At 36.6% G+C, this 16,122-nt stretch overlaps 1 protein-coding gene across 12 annotated transcripts in view; it reads left to right on the top strand.

Moving 5' to 3' along the window:
* MAGI2 (membrane associated guanylate kinase, WW and PDZ domain containing 2) overlaps positions 1-16,122 on the top strand; it is a 700,805-nt gene that overhangs the window by 610,768 nt on the left and 73,915 nt on the right. For 10 of the 12 annotated variants that reach the window (XM_030960213.1, XM_030960209.1, XM_030960208.1 and 7 more), the window contains 2 exons: positions 1,035-1,224; positions 11,425-11,466. In XM_030960213.1, the coding sequence (XP_030816073.1) occupies positions 1,035-1,224; positions 11,425-11,466 (232 nt within the window). The remainder of the gene's footprint in view (positions 1-1,034; positions 1,225-11,424; positions 11,467-16,122) is intronic. The other 2 variants (XM_030960210.1, XM_030960207.1) reach the window with 1 other exon arrangement.

Raw genomic sequence — 16,122 nt, 5'->3', positions numbered from 1 at the left:
GAGGCATTTTTTGTGTAATTACTGTTGTTGGGTTATGTGTGAGAACACACTGTTCTAGAGGCTTTACCACCCTTGTCCTCAGGAGGGGTTATAGGAATAGCTAAGTACTCATTTCCTGGGATAAACATTTGTGTTTTGTTTAATTTAGCCTCTTCAAAGAAATTTGCTAATGCAATTTGATTAGTAGCCAACTTCTTCAAGAAATAAAAAAGCAGATCCTCAAGCCATCTTTAGCACAGCCTATCATGTCTTCAAGTTTGATGTACATGTAAGACTGCTAAAGACAGTCTTGAAAAAAGCGTGAACTGAGGTGTCTTTCATGCATAGACAATAGGCTGTTGTAGGCTTTCCTGTAAATGGCCTGGAAGAATTGAGAGCCTTATCCTGTGCTTGGTTGTATAATGCCACTTTAGTGGGGTTTTTGAGTGCTAGATGCCTGAATACGTGCTGTAATAATTTTCTCTTTGGTTTTGATTTGTTTTGATTTTCTTTCGGTTTTGATTTTGGTTTTTTAAATCTTCAGTTGGAGCTGTAAATTCTGGTCCCAGTTACAGTTATCTCCTTCTCCCTGGGCAGCCAGTTATTTTCATGTATTCTCAGAAGATACAGCATTAAGGTCATTCACAACTACACAGTCTGTCCCTTTTTTGCTAAGCACTACCTTCATGTATGTTACGTATTTTGATGAATCTGATAATTGTGTCTTTACGAACTGACAGATTCCACCTTTAGCAAATAATTTCCAGTAGCTCAGCACATTCTGTGAGAGGCAGTCCACATGCTCCAGAGGTAATGCTGGGCCTAATCTTACCTGAGAAAGGTCACATCTTGCCATGAGCAACAAACTAAGGAGTAAATTTAACCAAGTCATTTTATAAACAGCACAACACACACCTTTCATTTCAAAAGGCAGCAAACAGATTTACTAATTTTACAAAACACATCCTCAACAGAAATCACTGGTTTTGGTGTCATTGTGGAAGTGACAGTTTTTGCAAAACTTCATTTTTATTCTCTGTATGTTTTTATTCCAGATGATGGAACGATGGGAGAATCAAGGCAGCCCTCAAACAAGTGTGTCTGCTCCAGCTATGCCACAGAATATTCCCTATCCACCCACTCTTCACAGGAGTTCATTTCCTGATTCAACAGAGGCCTTTGATCCACGAAAACCTGACCCATATGAGCTGTATGAGAAATCAAGAGCTATTTATGAAAGTAGGCGTAAGTGAAAGCTCTCTTGACCCTGCTGGCCATTTAGTATTTAAAATTTTGCCTTTGAATGTGTCACTGTTGGCATGATTTTCTGTAATTATCTTTTGTAATTTAAAGAAACTACATGTCTTTCCAGTAAATAGAGGCCGTTGTAAATGTTTCAAAAATTGTACACTTACATATTTTCTTAGATCTTATCTAGAGTCTCATATTTGACCTTCATAGGTGTTTTTTCCTTATATTTTTGATCTCCCCATTTTGATTGTTAAGTCCTTGGTGAAGCACAGTATATGTCCCATCACATTTTACTTTGTTTTTTTTTATTTCATAGTTAACCAATAGGAAGATGTGAATTTATCAATGAAGAAAATAGTTTCACCCACTTTCACTTCAAAGTGACTTTTTTTTAAGAAATTTCAAATGTATTTTTTTACAAAAAGGTCTTTGACAAGTTTCCACATTGTCCTTGGTAGTTAGAAAGTAACCTATAGCATAAAGTACTATTTGAAGACCTATACAAAACAGTACTGAGCCATTGAGGTGCACATCTTGATTTAATTTCTCATGTTTTTGGAAATATATATCCCATGTTTTTGACAGCAAGAGTAAAAGGGCTTAGACTTATTTACTCCCTTTGTAAAGAACATTTTAGCTAAAAATTTTGTTCTAAATTGTCTGCAGCCTTTGCACTTCCTAAGATCAACTCTGAAAAATAGTTAACTTTTTTACTGAAAGCTTCCTCACCACTGCCATTACTTGCATATGCCACTTTTCAATTTATTTTGTAAAATACTTGAGCCTATAGACCAAAATATGCTATAAATTACACATAAAATACTGGAGATGATTCAGACCAGCCCATTAATATTAGCTGGGGCCAGAGACCTGGAATGTTCACATTTCTTCAGCATGCAAAAGGATAGTCTGAAGGAAATACATTATTGTCCCCAACACTGGGTTCATACCATTCTTACTTGCCTTGCCTAAAACGTGAATTACAGCATCAGCATCTCCTCTTTGGCTTTGGCATTCCCAGTCCCCCACAAGAATGGATATGATGGAGGAACACCAGAGTTCATTTCACATCAACTCCAAGTAAACCCTGACCTAGTCTCAAAGCTGCATGTCATATTCCTCAGTCCTTTGCCACTGTGGCCAATGCCACCATCTTCTGCCACACTGATCCTCTTAGTGGAACATTTTCAATACAGATTGTCAGGCAAAAAATCACTTTCCATAATACAAATTCTTTTTTTTTTTTTGAGGGAGACAGTTGTTGATGTTTTATTTAACTTTATGTACTTAAATAAATTGCTGGCTTTTTTGAGGAATACCAGTATCTTACCAGGTTATCTTACTCACCCTAAACACAGATTTGAGTACTTACTTAGACCCCTGTAAAAAAAGTATTTAATCTTCAATTATAAGGTGAAGGCATAGAAACTAAACTTTCCAGTATATTTACAAATACCATGTAGTCCATGTTGGCTGGTATTCCCAAGACAATGTACAAAAAAGAGACTATAATTTTTGAAACTTTAAAACTCATTGAAGTATGGATCAGGATACTGTGTGGAGTAGGCCAAATAGCTTTGAAAGAAGATTAATTTTGATCAAAGATTGGAAATAGTTTTCAGACATCTCCCCTCTTTCGCTTTCTCTTGTGCATTAAGGGCTAGACTAGTATTTAAATAAAAACATTTGCTTGAACTGCCATGTTATTCTCCAAAGTGATAGAATTGGGTATATGATAAATTAAAAGGAAAATAATCCATTCCATAGTTAGAAATTATTTTATGTAGTTCAGCACCTCTACTGAAAAAACTCTTGGCTTTGTATAGAGCTCTAACAAACAGAAAACCCTTTGCAAATAATAATTTCCCATATCAGTAGCTTTTAGAAGTGGTGAAGTTTAACAAAAATCTATCCACTCAACAGTCAGAACCATCTTCTGTAATTACAGTCATCAGGCCAAGAATGCCAACTTCGTACCTTGAAACAAATATCTCTGGGAGACAATTAGGAAAATATTATAAATGCCATATGGATATATGACATATGTATTTATATGGCATTTCCTTTCATGCTGATCCCCAATCTACATTTGGTCCATGTGTGCCCTTTATAAAACTGTGGGAATATAGATCTGATGTCAGCTACAGAGATTCACTTACCCCCCAGAAGATTATATATTACATAACAAGATATATTATACTATGCAATATTCATGGGTGCTTTCTTCAAGTTTTCTGAGCACTTCTTTGACCAACATGAATTCTTATCTTTTACTTCTATGATCTACTGTGTTAAAGAGTGTATGCTTTACAATAGGAAGAGCATCTAACATGTGGGTTGGAGTTATGCTAAAGCCTGTGTTTTAATGGTATAATTGCATTTGAGTTCTGTCCAAAAGGAAACGGAAACTGTATGTGAGATGTTTTCATCACCAGCTGCCTAGAAAACCAAATAATTAAAAATAGGAAGCTACTTGGCCCAAAACAAGAAAGTGAGAGATGAAAAGCAAGACTGCAGTAACCTTATCCTAGATTTCAATCAGTGTCCTGTCTTCCAGCTAATCTTGGAAACAAATTTCCTATCTTCTTTCTCCACTATCCCCTCAACATTTTCTCTAAGATTTGATTCCACTAGTTTCCAACCAGATCTTGTCTGCATTCGTTCATATCCCTTATTTATAAATAGCTACCTCCAAAGATATCTATTCTCCCTGACATTTTTGTTTCATGAATGCCATAAGCACACATTTTAGCAAATTTAATTTGTCAAGCCTTAGCACCACATAGTTGTCCTGTTTCCTGACGATGGAAACAACAGGAAGGAAATCCATTATTGAGTCAAGTAATTGTCATGTAATTTGAGAATATAGGAGGGAGAGTTTCAAGAGAACACTCTTTCCTACCATATGGCGATGTCAGGTTGGTTATCTTTGAGAAGAACATACCCTAAAAGTGCACAGGAAAAGTTCAGCTACTTGGTTTTTTTAAGTATTTCTTATCTCAAGGCAAGTTTGTCTTATCTCCTGGCACGATCTTCTTTTCATCTTCTAAAAATAGGGCAGAGAAGTGAACAATCATGACCTGGAAAACTCAAAAAGAAAGAGATAGTTCAAAATTTTTGTTTCTCTTATTGTGAGACTGTTACTAAACAGTTCATTTTTGTACTTCTATAGCTCTGGATTTCTAGAGAGCCTTTATCATAGGGCTTCCCCACAGTCAGCACTCACCAGGGCCTCATAAAATTCTCCTGCTTCCCAATCAGAGAGGGAGTGAAGCAAGTTATGAAAACCAGGGTAGTTCTGTGAGGAGCACAAGGAACACGACTCAAAGCAAGATCTAGACCAATGTGCTGCCTCTAGCTCATCCCTACCTAATGATAGCAAGAACAGGGTTGCAAGCAGGAAGTCTCAATGAAAAAGTGAGTTTCATTCTGCAGAAGTGTTTTTCCACCTAAGGAACATGAAGAACCTGCAAGACCCTGTGTGATGGGAAGATTTCAGTTTGTAATGGTTGCATATGAATTGCAAAGCATTACCGCTTCTGCATGGGAAATAGTTTCATAGAGGCAATCAAATGATGCATTAGTACAAAAACAGAGTGCAACTCTATTTTGGAAGTTATACTACCTTTGAAAATTGTTTGTCATGAGTTAGCTGTTACCTATCAGGTCTTCCCTCTTAGCTGTCACCAGCCTCTGCTGTCACCTATCACCTATGGTCAAAGCTCCAAGTAAATAAAAAAGGAGTATGAGGGGTTTCCAAACACTGAGGAGGACTACCACATCATCTAAAACAACTACTTAAAAGCAAAAGATGGGAAATTGGCTTATGCTTTCTTTCTTTACTTTGTCTCTCTGGTTTGGTGTTGTTTTTTGTTGTTTTGGTTTTGTTTTGGTTTTGTTTTTTTTTTTTGCTTTTTTGTTTTGGGTTCTGTTTGTTTGGGTTTTTTTTCACTCTCTTCCCCCATCTCTTCTTATTTCTTCTGCATGCTGAAGAATACCTACCGAACTTTCTGCTGTGACATAATTTTTTCAACTGGATACTTTTTCATTCTTTCTGTTCTTCTATTAATTCAAAGCAAAACCTTTATCTCCTTTCTCCTTACAAAAACTGTTAGATTGTAAGTGACAGTGTGACTCTCCCTATAACCAGCTTAGGTCCAGAAGGTAGAAAATGGAAAATCAGATCAGGAATTTCCTATTAATGAAACAATTATGACTTCATATGCACCAGATTATTACAGCTGTAACTGGAGCCCTTGAATTATCATTAGGAGACCTCATTCACCTGAATTTTAAACTTTTGATTTTATAAACTCTCCTTATCATACCTTGTATTTTATATTGAACTCTGTTTATTGCAGATTCACAGTTTGTAAAAACTTCATTCAGATACCCCTGTAGGCATTAGTCAAGCAGGAGTCACAAAGCTGTTGGTAATCATAATTCCATAGTATTTCTCTAGTTATAGTAGAAATTTGAGGTTATATTCCTCTAAGGAAAGAGGTAAAATAAAATATTTTTTACATTGATTGGGTTACATTCGTCCTTCAGTTAGTGTGGTAGCCAAGGCTGGTGATGTGACACAGAAATGCCAGTAGGAAGAATGAGATAAGCCAGTGATAAGCTCTCATTAAAAGTGAAATCTGAACAATTACAGTTCCACCTTGAGCTGGAAGGACAAAAGTTACTTTCTTCAAAATCTCCCATGTTGTTGTTGTCCTCTGACCACAGCATTTTGAATTTAAGTGCCTTTCAAATCTATCAGCTGTTTTATGCAATGCATTATTTTTTTACTGCCAGAGGTTTTAACAAATTGGAAAGCAACCAAAAGCAAAGTTCACCAATACCTGTGAAATATGTAAATGGCAAATGTATTTGCACAATTAGCCTCCACATAATAAGGTATATTCTTTGGCAGACTTATAAATACCTTTCTGTAAGGGTCACAGACAAGCACTTCAATTCATATTCACAGGCTACATTTCCTCCAGAGCATCCCTCCAGGACAGATATGCATTAAAGTAGGAAAGCTTTGTCAGACAGCATTATACTGATCCCTAATGTGTAACTACAAAAACACTAGTCTTGCAGAAAAATACTAAGGCAATCAGGGTTTCCTAAATTTGATACTCATGGATATAAAAAAAAAAAATTAGGTCCAGCACTGAATGCATGACCACCTGAGGGCTTTTATGGCATAGTCTACAGCTAAGCAGAATTTTCCTGACAGCACTTGTTGGCTGAAGAGCTACACTTAAAGATTGAAGTTATTAAAAATTGAAGGAAATTTTTCGCATAATTGGTACTACCACTTTTTTCAGATAATGTTTTCCTGACAAAAGAAAATTTGCCTCTAACATTTTTTCCCCTTTTTGGTCATTTTTAGTCTAAAAAGAAATCAATTTTGGTTAGGGCACTTTAACATGTATGTATACACATCTGTGCACAGGTGCATATAAATGCAGAACTATGATAGCACTAAATATATAGTATTCTGAAGTATTGTATAGATGGGGTTTTGTATGGGTGAAGGGTTTGGGATTGTAAGCTAGAAAATCAGGTTCCTTGCACTCAGTTTACTATATCCTTCCATATTTCTATTCACCAGTTAATGCCCTTTATGTCAGTAAGTCATGCCTGCCTTCATTTAGTAAATAAAAGTATTGGGAAATTGCTAAGTAAGGTCTGTTATCATCAAACTACTCCTTGACCTAGAGTATGAACAACTGAGGTATAGGAAGGGAATTTCTCAAAGCAATTTCCAAACAGTCCGTGTTGGTGTTTTCCTTCCATCTATTGCTGCCCTAAGCAACAGCATGGAGATGGTCTAAGAACTGATATTATTAAATTAATATAATTCTTTTTCATAAGAGATGATATACAATAAAAAGAGAGGAAATTTAGCAGACTAATGTCAAATGGTTTTATATTGTTCATCACTGCAGAAAGAGTTACTCACCATGACAAAATGGATTTGTTGCTTATAAGAACTGACAGTGAAACCAAAAGCACTTTCAAATGGAATTATGAGTGTATAATCATCACAGTGCCATGGATGTAAAATGATTTTGATTGCTGGATTGCAAAGTAGGTCCCTAATGACCTCTGCTAATATGAAGTGTCAGTTTTACAGCTGATGGCAGTGCTAAAGATGCAGTATTTCTTTCTCTTTAGCAATTTACACTTTACTAAAAGGTATACAAATAGATTTTGATCTGCAAAGTGGCAACATGTACTTAAGAGTCAAAGTAAAAATTTAAGAAAACTGACTTGTAGGCATAGGGGAATTGGGACATGAGACAAGTGGGTGCTGCATTGCCTATGAGCTGTGGCAAACTGCTGCTTGCACAGCTTTGGAAGGGACATTGCAGCGTAATCACACTCATAATCACGCTCTTCTCACTTGTGAAACTCCTGTTTACCTGAAGCATGGCTAGTACCAAGATGCTAAATACAGATGTTCCCTTGTGCTAGTTTTCTTCCATGTATTTAGCATTCAACAAAGACTGATCCAGAAAACAGCAGAATATGGAAAACAATTATCAAATATTGTCCCTACCTTTCATCAGCATAACTCTTCCTCCAGAGAATACCAGTGGCTCCACTGGTGTAAATAAAAATACCCTTGTGTCATGCTGTGGGTGAATTGTGCTCCTGTGGCTGTATCTTGGCAGCAAAGAATCCTGCTATTTTCACCATTGATTTAATATAAATCAGGATTATCTCCCAGGTCTTGTTTATTGCTTGGCTGTTTTCACAAATATTTTACAGTTTTCAGTTTAAAATGAAAGAGTGAAAGTGAAATAAATCTATTAAAGTAATTTATTTTAGACCAAACCAGAAGGCAGGTGTGCAAGATTTTTACTGTTCTATCTTCTAATAGCAAAATTAATCTTGGCTTTGCATTCATCTGATATGCAAAGAATTATAGAATGATTGCCATAGAATGGTTTGGATTGGAAGGGATCTACTTTCAACCCCCAAATCTTGATGTATGGCAAGACTTCTCAAAATGCAGAGCTGCATCCCCGTTCTTCAGAGCACAGGGAGTCATCACCATGGTGGAGATTTATTTTAATATAGTTATATACAAACAACAGTTCAGAAGATTTTAGTTTTACTTTTCTGATTCTTGTTTCTAGGACAGGTTATCTGAACTAAAAAATTAAATCAGTGAATTCAACAGATATTTTATTATACTTTCAAGTTCTACTTTGTAGGTACTTAATTCCTATTTCACATGAAAGACTACAACTAATGGCAATGCAGCTGCAGATGTTTAACCAAAAAGGCAGTACAGGAAGAATACAGAAATTTTATGTCATCATTTTAAAACTTTCAGCACTTTGAATGCCTCTTCATGGTGGCAGTGTTGGGTAGACTTGTCTCTATGTTCTGACCTCTCCAAAATTTCACTCTTTTACCTCATTTCCTATGAGGTAGAGGCAGGATATCTAACATACTAAAAAGAATTAAAAGTTTGGAAAAATGTCAGAATTAATTTAATAATAAATAAATGGAAACTTTCAAATTGCCTTGTGTAAAGTTAGTTTCCTATAAATCTAATTGACAGATTTCTATAAAACAAAGCTCACTAGAGGTTCTCAGTATTCTGATAAAATTAGCAGCTCAATTTATCCTTAACAGATAGAAGGCACCAGGATGTGCACAAATTACTTGCATTCTGCTCAGTTGAGGACCAGGCACAGCAGTCCTTTCTCCTCTGTTGGAAGTTGCTTTTCTGTAGGGTCTCTGAGAACAGAATTAGGTGAGTTTTAAAAAAAACTACTTATCTCTGCATTTGACAGATAGAGACAGTGCTAATTCAGTCCCTTCCTCTATGTTAAAGGTTCTTTGAAGTTTTCTATTATTTGCTAACAGTTTGCTTGTCATATGAGCACAGCTATTTAGAGGATATATTTTGTTTTCCAAAGTGTCAGTGACATTATCACAATTATGTGTACTGCACAGAGACCCATACTGCTGACAGCAGATTCTTCCTAATATGAACATTGCTTTGCAATGGTCACCAAAACCACAAATCTGCACCTGGGTTTATCTTTCTGGTGATCAGACATTTGAAAACTCTAGGGCTTGGTTCAGCATCTTCAGCATAGCACACTTACAATTTTCACGTGTGTGAATTCCTAAACTACACTGAAAACACATGCTAGGTGCTGAATGGTTGATTACAAGATGATAATTAGCACTGTGAGAATCTACATGAAGTTCTGCAAGGCAAAGGAACAAAAGTAATGTCAGACTACATGAGATTAGCTTTGAAGGAAACCATTGACAGGCACTTTTGCTTGACCACAAATTACAGTTCCTAAAAAAGGACACTGCTAACTTAAAATATATGTCTGTCTTAAATTAATATAATTGTTAATATAATAGAGCAAGTTGTTCCCTAATTGGTCACAGTTTGAGAATGGTGGCGATTCTTTCACTTTGCTGCTTGAGACCAGTTCTGGGTGATATTGAAGTGACTGCAAGCAGAAATGGAAACAGAATGAACCAATCTTAGAGCAGCTCCAAAGAGCAATTCTAGCTGAGTGACCAAGAGAAAGAGCTTGTGTGCCTTCAAACCTAAAAGCTTATTGAGACTACCAAGATGAAATTGCTTTCTCTACATTAAAATAATTTTGTCTCTTTTAATAGTTCATTAAAATCTTGAAAGGCTGTGAGGAAAAAAAAATCATTTCTCCAAGTTTGCTGTGGAGCAGCATCAGTTTCGAAGGTTTTGGTTTTCAGGAGCTATGGTGGTGCAATATTTTACATTTAGATAGCACGTCTCACTGGAAAGATCCCAAATCACTACAAAATCTGAAGTGCATGAAGGAATTGTCTCCTTTAACCATCAAAGTAAAGACATGCAGCCGCCTATAAAGTCAAACAGCATGGCCCACGTGACACAACTCAACACAGACAGTAAACACAAATGCAACAGGAACAGCAAATCCAAACTGATGTCCCCATTCAGTGGACCTGGATTTGGACAGGTCAAGGCTGTTATCTAAACATCGTTACCAAAATTTTTTAAGACATCTCCATTCTTGCTAGCTATCTTTTGGAAAACATCTTTGCCCTGCAACAACCATTTCAGTATTATCTCAAGAGAGCTCTGAATCACTCAGCTGCTGCCATTGCATCCTGTGCTTCCTTTAGGAGGCAGTCCGCCAGAAGGCAGGTGGCTTTAGTCTAAACTCTTTCAAAGTGGTACACAGCTTCCCACAGAGGAAATGCTGTATTGTGTGTCTCACCACACCCTTCTGTCTTAGGAAGATGGTATATACTCCTAGGTTGCATCACTGTCCTACAAATGCTGTTGTGAAAGACCTTACCTCCTTTAGAGCATGAAACATGCATGGTATGATATTCTGGCTTAGAATCACCTGATTTGCCCTTTTGTTGTGTGTAGGTCAATAGAAATCACCTATGGTTTGGAATGTTTTGCAACTCACTCTGGGTGCTGCCAAAATAATAAAACAGAAATTCTTGTTCAGAACATTACAAAATTAGCAAAGGAAACATGACTGAATTCAGCTATGGACTCATCCAGCTTCCTCTAATGCAAGCAAAATAGTTTTATATGAAAACAAGACAGTTGATGCACTTCGTATACTGAAATACAAATACTTTGAAACTACCTGCATAAAAAGTACGTTAAAGGGATTTACCTGCATTTCCCTTCATCTACAATCAGTTGTTCTTCTTGCCAGCATACATCTCTCTGGAAAAATCTTCCTTGTCTTGATGATAAAAGACAATTTGCAGTGGAGTTGTACAAAAGCAGGGGTCAAGCCATCTGAGGTCAAGTCATCCAAACGCACCCATTAAACTTCCCCTTTTATTGCTGTACTTGCATAAGCACAAATAATGTCATTATTTTTTAAAAGTTTTGACCAAACTAAGATTTTTATTGTCATCAGAACCTACATTGTGTTAAAGAAACATTACCACCTCAACATCTTTTTCACTTTGCACAGAAATGGCCAGGGAGGTCTTAATCTAGGAGGAATATGTACATGTACCACATGGAAAGTAAAGAAGGAGGGGAGGAGAAAACAAAATTTCAAGAAAAAAATAGAAAATTCATTTTAGTAATTCAAAACACAGCAGAGAAATTGATGCTGCATCTTTAAATAACTTGAGAAATGTATTTCACCTTTAATTCCCCATTTTCCTATTCAGAACAAGTGCTGCCCAGGACTGGTTTTCGAGCGGATTCCTCTGGCAAGTATTCTTCAGCCTTTGTTTTCTGTAAACTAGTTGTCCTTCATTTTATGTTTTAGCTGTTCTTCTTTTTTTAATCATTTCTCAAGATGATGGACAGTCTTAACTGCCCAGTCACCATTTTATTGTGTATGATCTTTGTGGGGTTGTAGAATGCTTATGCCAAACCTTTTTATAATAGATTTGCATTTTGAACAAGGAAAGGTATTTCTTTTGCCTCGGCCAGTTTTTATGTTTTACTGTGTTTTATGTGTACTTTCATATTATTGTTCACTCTTTAGCATAAAAGTGTATCTCTATAGCTCATGCCCAAATCTAAGCCAAATCATTTTTTTTAATCTGATTTTAATTCTGTCTTAATTCTATCACCAATTCCTTGCTTTCATACTTATATCTTGTGCTGTAAAAATATAAAAGAAAAAGCTTTCAAAGTCAAGAAATTTTGGGGGCGTTTGAGTCAACACTGATCTTGTAAAACGGCAATGGACTTTTTTAAAAAACAGCAATATTTATTTCCCAGTGTTATCATGCTAAGTGAACAGTTAAAATAGGCATCCCATACCAAAAAAAAAAAAGGCTGTTTTGACAATCCTATCAAAGTTTTCTAGTCCTACACAAGCTGGACAGAGATCCTAAATTAAATATAACATTCGACTGGTTTTGCATAACACAGTGGGGTTCATGCATTGAATTACTCTGTTAGCACACCAGTTCTTTTTTCTTTTCTTTGATGATTTTCATACTGAATTTTTTATTTGCCAGCTTTCCTCTCTATAAATATCAAGAGGGAATATGTATGCTTTTTTAAAAACCTGCTTACATTGCAGAGCAGCAGATCCATGACTGCTTTCAAGCTTTTCACATCTTTCAAGAGCATCTGAAACTCAGATGAAGTTATTGTAGTTTTGTGTCAATCCAAATTCACAATTTATAATTATTTGTAGGAAACAAAAATCTTCACCATCTTCAGCAAAGGAGTCCAAATTAGTTTTTCTTTTCAGTAGGTAGCTGAATACACCCAGAAAGACTGTAAAATTATTACAGCAAAGCACTTCATCTTTCCTTTAACTGCAATATAGAAGAGATTAAGCAAAAAATTTGTACCAACATTTACAGGATCATCCCAAATACCAGGTTCATCACTGTGAAATCACATAGCACTTGTTCAATTTGTCTCACACAGAAAATTAATTAAGCATTTTCAGGTGTATATTTTCTCAACATTTCAGAAACAACTGCATGCATGCATCTCAGTGTGTTGTCCACCCAGAGATTCAGATGAATACAGTGCAGAAAGGTAGCTGGGAGTTGATAATCACATCTTCACCTGTGAGATCTCACTATTGTTCAGTAACAATCTATTCTGGTACCATTACATTTAAAGCAAATCCCCCATCATTCAGGAACCAGAAGGAATTTCCCAATGCTCTTTACTCTCCTCACTGTGCAGCGATGATCAGATCACAACTTGTCCAATACCACTCTCAAATTCATGGGGGAGCCAGACGGTTTTATAGCCTAGCAAAGTGAATTGGTGTGATTTTTTTTTTTTGAACTGTTAAGAAAGTTTTCCTTCACACAAAAAGAAGAAACAAAATGGTATAACAATAAAGAAGAAAGAGATTTAAGTTACTAGCAGGCAAAGTTAAAGTTGTTTTTCTAATATAACTGTGTAGAGAGGCAAAGAAGGACAGGGAGCATTGTCATTCTGGCAGAGAGTACCCATATTACATGAGCAAAAATATTGAATTTAGGGTGAAACTCTCAGTAAAACTGGTAGGAGACAGGTCATTAAGGTATATTAAGCTGTCTGGAAGGATAAGCAAACTGGAAAAGACAGTGTTAATTCAGTATTGGCTTGTCTGCAAGCTTATTCATACTTCTTACTTGGCATGAACCACAAGGTGCTAATCTAGGTTAGCAAAAGGAAACAAAAAGACACATTTTCCATAATAAAGTTATATTAACCAACAGTTTGTAGTATATTGCAAGGCTCAGGAGGGTCATTTTCTGTAAGTACAGGTAATTTTCTCTGTATGATCAACTGAAAATCTGCTCCAGTAAGAAAACACAAAATTTAGTCTATCTAAAAATCCTTTGTGAGGAACAAAACAGTACCAGAATCCTGGAGAAGCAACCACTAGAGGAATATGAGATGAAATGTAATCATTTAAATGGGAAAGAATACTTAATCAATGTATATTCAGGAATATTGAAACTCCTGCCACATAATGATAGGGGCTTTTAGTAAATCTATCAAACATGAGCTCCTGTGAAGTACAAAGTAGTGAACAATTTACCTGTCTTTGAAACACAGGAAAAAAGGATCTCAGCAGCAGCAAGGCTTTAGAACGTGTTTTTGATCAAAGACTAAAACTGCCAATGTGGAGATAAACTGAGAGCTATGCAAAGGGAGTTTAGCAAAAGTTGGTTGGTCTAACCAACCAACTAACCTGGCAACTGATTTTTTTACACTGAACAGGTGATATGTGTTTAATTAATCCATATTTCCATTTTACAAAATGCCAGTTATAATTGTAGCATTTCCATGTTAACCTGGAAAAGACAGTGCCTAGCATGAAATGTAAAGATGAATGGCTAGAAAGCAGCTAAACAATTCTACTAGGAGAATCTGGACTGAAAGATTAATGTTATTGGAGAGCCTTTCAATAAGTCTTCTGCCTTATTTCATGAATCACTTAAGCACATAAACCAAGGGTAGAAGTCAGGCCCACTTTCAGAGATGTAAGTTCAGGAATCTATGGTGTAGCTGTCTCCAGAGCAGTGCAAAGGTGATCAGTGCAGTCGCATCATACCCAACATGAAAGCTGAAACAGCACACAGGTTTGCGTACCACATCTCAGACTGGAGATACTGTGATATTATGATATTACTGCAAGGTGGGTGGCCTAGTGACAAAGGCCACAAACAAGCTCAGTTGCCAGTGTCTTCTTTGCCTGCGTCTTTACTGGAAAGGTCTGTGTGCTGTTTGCTTGCAGAGGTTTGCAGTAACAGGAAGCTAGACCTGGTGACCCAGGGATCCTTTCCAGTTTTGCTTCCTTGGTGGGACTGAAAAGAACATTATTTTTTGAAAGCAGTTTTCAGTGACCTGTTGGCAGACAACGGACTCCACAGAATTCCAAGTCTTTGGGAAGGAACATTGTTGCCCAGTCAATTGATCCAAAGGCTTCCAAACTGGGTTAGAGCTCATAGAAAAATATGCCCCTGTACAGCATTTTTTTAGCCTAAACTTTTTCATGGTCAAGCTGCCTTATCTATTCCACTCTAAATGGGATAGAAAAACAGCATCCTCTTAAAAATAAATAACGCCCCTTATTTTAGGATCTGTTGCCAACACTGGTTTGGCTCAGCTTTGTCAATGTATCTGAGGGACATTTTCATCTCAGTTTGCCAGAGCAGGTATTCTTCACAACCTGACATTCTTACATTTTCCTATTGTATTCCCAACTGTGCATATTCATTCACTTGTACACAATAAAGGCAGTGCTCAGGTTGTGACAGACTGCTGGAGACAGTGCCTTTGAGTGTTAAACCTGGGTTTCAAATGCCGATCACACTGTGTCTATCTACAAAAACATCTCCCTAGTGCTAAGCCCCATCCTTGTAGGCACAGCAAACCAGATAAAGTACTGCTTTCTTCTGAAATTCCTTTGCCTCTCACAATTTTAAAATGTTTTGCATTAAGCTAACATACTGTACATACCCAGAATTCATTTGCTCCTTAGTGTTGAGGCACATCAAATAAATAGGAAAAGTCAGTATAATAAGCTGCTTGGTTCTGTTTGGGCTTGTCTTCTCAATATATGAGAAGACAGTTGGTAGGGAAAGGTAATACTTTTATTTTACCAATTGAAATATTTGTGATTCAGGCTCACTTTCACCAATACAGATTGTTGAAATAATGCACTATGCCATTGTTTACAGGGGATTTTTTATTGCACAGTCATAGTATAGAGCCAGTGCATGTCTTTCTACATCTGTCTTTGCAATAATACCTGACTGAAACTAATCAGGCTTTAATCCCAGACTACACCTGGCATGTGCCAAATTCCACCATTTATGAGGTGTCCACTGATGGTTCTGAGGGGAGATCTGTAAGTGAGAGCTGCTGAAGTATTTCAGCCACCTGTAATCCCTCCCATCCTGAGGGAAAAAGGCACAACTGGAGACACTTATGAGCAGTTTGCTGAAATAAACTTTGTCATCCCTTTTTTCTGTTGGGGTCAGCAACAAGCTAACACCGACCAAAAGCTTTTGTGTCACAATGTATAGACCAGAGTGCAATCCATAGGAAAGACCATTCCTGTCAATCACTGTTTTAGGTGATGAACTAAAGCATCTCTGAGCATGCAGATAGCAATAGTCACAACAGACAACAGGCAACTTCTTAGTCCTCTAAATGCTTACAGTTTCAATTTATAATATTTGATACTATTATTATTATTATTATCCCAGAACACTGTGTTCTTTCAAGTGAAGCTAAAGACAATTTTATAAGAAACTGACTTTTAAAAGACTCTATATTCCTCAACTGATATATTACAGGACATAATATATGTCTAAAGACAGGTTAGGCAGACATATGGAAATGCAACCTTATTGATTCACAAAGCTGTTGAGACTTTAATTGAGTAG

The sequence above is a fragment of the Camarhynchus parvulus genome, chromosome 1A (assembly GCF_901933205.1).
Source record: "Camarhynchus parvulus chromosome 1A, STF_HiC, whole genome shotgun sequence".
In the NCBI taxonomy this organism is placed as follows: Eukaryota; Metazoa; Chordata; class Aves; order Passeriformes; family Thraupidae; genus Camarhynchus; species Camarhynchus parvulus.
This window is presented reverse-complemented; position numbering and strand designations above follow the sequence as displayed.